This window comes from Rhyacophila brunnea, unplaced genomic scaffold (assembly GCF_057557595.1).
Source record: "Rhyacophila brunnea isolate RB1 unplaced genomic scaffold, BYU_Rbru_1.0 scaffold_19, whole genome shotgun sequence".
NCBI classification, from domain to species: domain Eukaryota; kingdom Metazoa; phylum Arthropoda; class Insecta; order Trichoptera; family Rhyacophilidae; genus Rhyacophila; species Rhyacophila brunnea.
The window spans coordinates 38,642,636-38,650,463 of record NW_028232848.1 but is presented as its reverse complement, the minus strand read 5'-3'; the positions used below and the strand labels follow the sequence as shown (position 1 = coordinate 38,650,463).

Here is a 7,828-nt window from a genome sequence, read left to right as displayed (position 1 = left end):
TCATTGATAGAAAGGGTCAAACGAACGGTAAATGAGAAAATTCTACCTATTATGAGAGGACAAACGTACCTATCTATCTACGGAATTTCCCGACTTATTATCTAATAAGAGATCAATGATATATCTACGTATCAGAGGATCACGCTCCATTACGCGGTTTAAGGACCTATGCTTGGTACGAGTGCTGCTTCACCGAAACTGTTCCAGGTAGCTGACGACAATGTGAAGATCGCCACGATGGTATGATGGCCAACCGTCTATAGGGGATAACGTTTTAAAGTAGGTAATACTCCATGTTTTTTTTGATTACCTACTACTTATTTCGTGTACCTGTATGTATAATAAGTAAACAGTGATCAAATAATAATAAGTATAAAAAAATATATTACGTTTTTTCATAGACTAACAATCTACACTACATGAAGAATAATAATTGTCTAAACAAAACCAGTTCACTGTAAAAAAAAAAATAACAAAAAAAAGCAGCCGAAAGAGACATCCTCGCGGCGTTTGGATTACGCGCGCGTAGAGAGCATCTTCGAAATTATTCCAAATTCTAAATTCGAATCTCGCTCGTTCGGTTGGACAGATTCTTGTCGCGATCTCCAATCCGCCGTCCCTGTCTTGTCGCCTGTATTTTTTGTCTCTGTGTCCCTCTCTGTTGACGCTGGCGGGCGGCGCCGTCACCTGTGAACGCGATTCGTTTTCCCAGTCTCGTCCGAACCGTCGTTCGGTCAGCACGCGTGTGAGCTTTCGCATAGACGTCGCAGCGCGTGCATGGGACGTTTTACTGAATGTCGTGCGATATTTTCGTGAAGATTTCTAGTGTCAGCGCGCGCACCTAGATGGTGTTGGGCGATGTTTTGAGGTGGACCCGCAGTCGGTCGGACACTCACAATTAATAATTTATTCTCGATGTGTTGTGAATCGTAAAAGGATTTTTGTCAAAACAATTTTGAAGGTAACCTAAATTTACCAATATTTAAAATTTTTTTTTTAATTAATATCAAAACAACATTAGCTGTCAAAATTTCATAATTTTTAAAAAGTTTTTTATGCATATATACTTATAAGTTTCGTGATAAAATCACCTGTTTTAAATAAGGGCTGTTGTGTGACCCACTCATCATTTTTATTTGTCGAATAATTTTAACGAATGATGTGTAGGTACCTACTACATGGGTAGTATATAGGTACCTATTACTATATAATATGTCGGCACATTTGTAAGGCTACCGACCTATACTTACATAATTATAATTAAATGTGAAGATTGTAGTTTATTGATCTAGTTACCTTGATTTTCATATTGCTTGTAATAACTTACAAACGAGGTATGTAGCCTACCAAGATAAGTAAAATATTTGTTCAAATTTTTAATTTACCCATGTTTTAACTTGTTTCAGATCCGTGACGTAATGCCACAAAATCACAAAGGATACTGAATCCAGTTGAAGAGGAAGACGACTTATTAAAGATGGAAAACAACGATTCGCAGAAGATGCCGCTCGGGCTGGGGTACTTTCTGCTTCCGCCTCATCCCGGAGCCGGCGCACCCCCGCGACCTCCCCGCCCGCAGCACCTCCAGTCGCAGCCCTTCGACTTCCGTAACCTCGGCGCCAGCTTCTGCAGCTCGGGACTTCAAGACGACCAACCGTCAAAGAGCACCAACTCAGGAAAGATGTCGCCGAACTCGTCAGTCACCGATGACACAAGAACGTTAAATACTGACGACGAAGACTGCAGAGAAGATAGTCCTGATATATCTTTCAATATGGCCGATCACGGTGGACAGGATCCAAGATCGCCTTCAGAGTTATTTTCTTCGAGAGGGAGTTCCAAAAGACACCACGATCTTGCGCAGTGGCCTGTCAATTTAGGCATCCAGTTTATCAATCCGTCGACTGGTAAAAAGAGAGTTCAGTGCAACGTTTGTCTAAAAACTTTTTGCGATAAGGGTGCGCTAAAAATACATTTCTCCGCCGTCCACCTTCGGGAAATGCACAAGTGTACCGTCGAAGGATGCACCATGATGTTCAGTTCGCGAAGATCTAGAAACAGACACAGCGCGAACCCGAATCCGAAACTTCATTCCCCGCATACCAGAAGGAAGATATCGGCGCACGACGGAAGATCATCGCAGCCGTTCTCGATGCTTCCCGGCCCTAGACCTTTGCCTCTTCAGTTGCCTCTCTTGGTGCCGGATCGTCTTCCCGTTATGCAGCATCCGGCTATGCCTAACTTCAGTGACTTTGAAAAAATGTACCGTAACAGTGCCGCAAGTGAAGAACATAATTTGAGAGAGAGTGGAAGAAAGATTTGTGAAGAATCTGATGCCAGAAAAGAAGAAGAAAAAATACAGAAGCTTGCAAATATTAACAAATTTTTGGCAGATTATCAAAAATACGGCCAAGATAATAACGACAAAGCTATGGTTGCTGAAGTGGTTGCTACTGATGAGCCTGAAGATTTGAGTATGCCATCGAAGAGAAGTCCGAGCGTTCAGGACGTCAGACCAGTTGTAGAAAATGATGCGCCGAGGAGTATTGTAGATACGCGAGAGTTGCAAAAACCGGCAGGGTCAGTTCCGAATAAACGAAAACGAAAGAGTGAGAAACCGACGCGCTGTTCGCAGTCGATCGAGATGAACCTGTCTGATGAAGATGTCACCAGTGAACTCTATAGACACAGCGAAATTAATGAAGCGGCTCTCTTCAAACGTGTCCTCAATAATAATACATTTCATGTGACAGATGAAGCGGTCTCATTAAAAATATCCAAAATTGAGAATGTTGTGATGCACCCAAAAGATAATGTGTCGGAAATAAAGAAAGAGATTGACGAGCCCGCCGCCAGCTCGCCGACTCCGTCGAACAGATCTTCGGGTGAAAAAATACGACTGCGATCCGATCTTTACAGCGGCGCAGAGACTTATAAAAATGAATTTCCCCGCGATGCGCTGAGTCTGGTGAGGATGCGTTCTCCGCCTACTGAATCCGCCGAGGATATTCTCTGTCACCCCGAAGAACTGAACGCGCTTGAGATTCCAATCGACGAAGAAAATCCTGACAAGTGCACCGCCTGCGGACAGATTTTTCAGAACCACTTTCTGTTGCGTATCCATTTCAGGAACGTCCATTTAAAGTTGCTTCATCAGTGCGATATTGACGGTTGCAATGCGGCGTTTCCTTCCAAAAGAAGCAGAGACCGACACAGTTCCAATATGTCCCTCCATAGGAAACTCCTCTCGACGTGTTCCCCGGACAGGGCCAGTGAACATCTTCAATCGAGACCTGCAGCCGGGATGGGATTTGACGCGGATCTCCTGAACAGACTCTACGCCGATATAAAAGGACTCGCATCAACGCTGGAAACATTAAAATACCATCCGTACGGAAGTGAATCAGTTCCGTCGCTTCCCGTGTTCGTATCGGAAGCCGTACAGCAGTATTGGATGAGAGCCGGAGCAGGAATACGCGACGCCAGATCACCGCTGTCGGCGTCTTCTCCTCCGGCGATTTCCCCTCGAAGGGCCGATCCTCCTTCGGATGAAGATAACCTGCTTTTTCGGGAGTCGAGTGATTCCATCAGAAGAATGACGTCTCTCTGCGAACGCCAGGAACAGATCTACCAGCACCACGTTCCGGTTTCGTGATGTAAATTCTCAGCCTGAACCGGCACCCGAACTCCGTTCAGAAGACGCGAATGTTTGAACGCTATCAGTGAAATTAATAAATATTCATAGTACTAAATTGTGAACAAAATGTCATCGTGCAATGAAACCGAAGTATTAAAAAACTGTCAACGATTTATCACTAGGTATTAGTATGACGTGTTTTTTTTATATAGGTAGTTAATTATTTTATATATACCTACACTAAAATAGACTCTCAATGAGATCTGTGCTTAAAATAATAATACATACATATGTACTTAATGTCTGCAATATTTCTTCGTATAGGTATTTAGAATTAAACTTATTAATTGTACCTACCAGTAGTTATTATAGGTACCTATAAGTCAAAGCTTGTGATGTTGTGAAATATAACGCCGTTGACTTTAAGCAGTTATTTATCGTAGATCAAATAGATTAATAAATACCTAGATACTTAGGTAATTGAATAGATAATTTGTATATAAAAATTGTACACATTACGATTACATAAACGGACTGACTTTCGTTGTAAACGATCGCTTCTGCATAATACTTATTATAACATTGTTATCGTCAACATTTTAATATAGGAATGTGTACTTAATCGTCTGGAATACTTACATAATATGTATTAAAATGAATATTAAATTGGAAAAAAGTAATGATAATAGTATTGCCTACCAAAAAAATGTATAAGAAACTAAAAAATAATGTTCATTTATGTTGCTGCAGTATTATTTTTGATTGCTATTTCACTGAATATGTAGATGTTTAAAAATCAAAGTAAATTTTAACAACTTATAATTTGATGTACCTAAGTAGTTACGTACTTACTGTAACATCCACTGAAACATTTGATATCAGTGTTATCACCTACCTACTAATTACTGTACCTATTTAGGTACCTAGTTATAATAAACAGACATTGCTGTATTCAAAATCAGTATTAAAACATATCCGAAACATATAAAATTAAAAGGCATAGGTACCTACCAATTAGCCAATGGCAGTACTTATGTAGGTAGGTACCTAAGTACTTACCTTAACCTATTCTATGATATAATAAGTAGGTATTGTTATTAATTTTATGAAGCTTTTATTACCTACTTACTTTATTAACCACATCGATTTTTTGAATAATGTGATTTCTATATCAGATAAAATATTACAAACTTAAACTCAATAAACCATAAAAATTTGAATAATATCTACAACAAGGTATTATAACTACATCTATTAGGTACAAGTCGATTTATGTGCGTAGGTACCTACCTACCTAATTCTTTATTACTAAACACTATCAAGTCCCAATGCTTAGTGAATTAAAAAAAAAATACAAATTTTGAAATCCGATGGCGGTCCAGATCCCGTAATCATTTCTATTACATACTCCGTACATATTGTATCCATTTAAATATTAAAAAAATATCAAAAATACAATCTAATAGGTAGATAATAATAATATGTCGTCACGATTAATTTCAAATTACTCTATGGACTATTAAAGCTCAATTTGCTAAACTCTATTTTGATGGAAAAGTAGCTAGGTAGGTACCTACCTAACTACTTAGGCACATACCTACCATTTTTTATAAATTCGATTTTAAATAATTTAATTTAATTAATTATTATATTTTTACCCTCAAACAATACGCGGAGTTGATCTTTTGTATCTATTCCATATTTTCTTCAATCATAATAATGTCACTGCTAACTACAGTAACAATATAGATAAGTACCTACCTACCTTTATATGTTTGCAATTAATAAATAATATTATTAATAAATAATATTATGTAGAAGCAGGTAAATTTGTATTGATATATTGATTATCCTGATTTAAAATGTTACTATTCTCTCACAAGGAAGTGAAAACGTTTTATCGCGGAATATCTAGGTACATTTGTATTGATTGGGTGGTTGGTAAAAAGGTGATAAATGATATAAAATAATAACACGTATTATTTCAGACCTCTGCGTTCCTTCAACTGATTGCCTCTTTATGTAGTATGTATAATTTAGTTTATTTTAAATAAATGTACCTAATTAAGTTTTATTAGTTATTTTATTATAATGTTTAAGTAAGTATATTATTCTTGTTGTGATATTTTCAATGGTAACTAAAACTATCTTCCGCTTTTTATAAAGTATTACTGTAATATTGATGTGTCGGAAAATGTATAAGTATACTTAACTCGAGTTACAGTTAGATTGAGGCACGAATTTTTTCATAGTTTTCCATTTTAATTTTTATATAATTAACCAAGCCTTAGATTGAATTCGTATAGGATAGGTACATTTCCTTTTGAAGCAGTAGGTGATGGTTCTCAGAAATCAAATTTATTTTGTTTTCAAAAATATATGTGTTTGATCCAGGCTGGACTTTTTCATTATTAAATTTAAAATGCCACGATGGTGTTTAAATAGTTAGTATGAACCTACCTACCTATCTAAACCTTCGAAAGGAATCAAGAATTTTACACCTGGGCATAAGTAAATAGTTGAGTCATACCTGCCTATAATTTACGGTTAAACATGATAATTTAAAAAAAAAATCACATATTTTCAGATATAAGAAATACTTATGTAGGTACAAAATTACTCCCGTGTAAGTAGGTAGTATATAAAATATTTGATATGTTAAAAATTAAGATCAAAAAATGGTTATTTTTAATTAAAAAGTAACTGCTATTGAAGAAAATTCGTGACTGTATTTCGTGCCCTGATCTAATTCGATAACTAAAGCAGCCGGTTATTGTCTACAAGGAACATTGTATGTAATGTTACCTTGGTGTGAATCTCTCTTTATGCTCTTAATATCCGAAGAGCTAATATTTAATGGTCTCGTGGATTTTAATGATCATTTTGACTCACGAAATTTTTAACTGCAGCTTAAAAAATTGTAACTATTATTATAAAATGTATTATAGTACCTACTGTCTCTATTGAGAATGAAAGAGACAGGCGAATCATTTCAGTTGTATCAGTATTTAAATACACCGTTAAGTTATACCTATTGTAAAAATCTGTATTATTGATAATAATAATGTTTCTTAAAATAATAATAATTGATGTTGAAACTGTTCGTTATTCATGGCTGCGATTGATATTTGGCCCAATAAAAATGATATTGGTTTTATCCAAAGTAAATGGGTGTGTTTTATTATCTTGTATACTTACCAATACCTAATAATATCTATTATATTATAGCAAAATTCAATATATTACAGGGTCTCATTCAGGGTGCATAATGCCTCAATTAAATACTATTTTTGTACACATGGAATATCTTCATGAACTACATATTAGCACAAAATATTGAAAGTTTATTTTCAATAATATCGTACACTGAGATCTATAGGGTCATAACTGCAAATAACATGATCTTGAGTAATTTGAGTTTGAATGTTAAATAATTAACTACTATTTAATTATTTGCAGTAGACTGCTGAAAAATACGACGGTCTAGCACAATAAATATTGTACCAAAGATGAAATATTTTTTTAGGCAAAAGGGCCTCATGTAAGATAATGCCTCTATATAGCTCTAAATTAAAATTTTAAATATAAAATAACCATGGACACAATTGTGTAGAAGGCCACTGCTTCCAAGTAGCAGTTAATGCCATATAATATTAAAAAATAGTTTTTTTTCTTCTATCGAACTGCATTCATAAATTATTTTTGGGTTTTTTTGAAGTTGTGACCCTATAGATCTCAGTGTCCAATATATACATAATTTCAAATTTACTTACAGAATACAATCGATTGTGTTTGATGTAAATTGGTTTTAAATTCAAAAATATTTAAAGGCATAACATATAACTCTCACACAATTTGACAATATTATCTACTACAAGTTGGGTATCTTTATTTATATTTTTCTCGAAAATTACTCATTGATTTCCATCTCGATAATCGAGTTGAAATATCGTAATGTTAGCTATGTCGATCAAAAGAGACTCATTCTGGAAATGGGTAGATATGTAATACCCAAATTATTGAATAAATAATTTCTTTGAATATAATAACTATAGCGCAGAAAAAGACACACAATGGAAGGACAGTTTTTATTTAGGTATATTGGGAATAAAAAAAACTATTCTGAAAGAAAAGGAAGATCTTTGGGGTTAAAAATAGGTTACCTCGGGTAATGTACTGGAATAGTAGTAA

At 35.5% G+C, this 7,828-nt stretch overlaps 1 protein-coding gene across 1 annotated transcript; it reads left to right on the top strand.

Annotated features, from left to right (window-relative positions):
- Nucleotides 1-710: 710 nt before the first annotated feature.
- LOC147072995 (zinc finger protein basonuclin-2-like) lies at nt 711-5,068 on the top strand. Its single transcript, XM_085945797.1, has 2 exons — nt 711-961; nt 1,407-5,068. The coding sequence occupies exon 2, from the start codon at nt 1,478-1,480 to the stop codon at nt 3,653-3,655; it is 2,178 nt and encodes a 725-aa protein (XP_085801923.1). The 5' UTR covers nt 711-961; nt 1,407-1,477; the 3' UTR covers nt 3,656-5,068.
- The last annotated feature ends 2,760 nt before the right edge of the window (nt 5,069-7,828 follow it).

Bases quoted from the DNA above. Each gene is read 5' to 3' on its own strand.
- LOC147072995 (XM_085945797.1), top strand. From the start codon at position 1,478: ATGGAAAACAACGATTCGCAGAAGATGCCGCTCGGGCTGGGGTACTTT.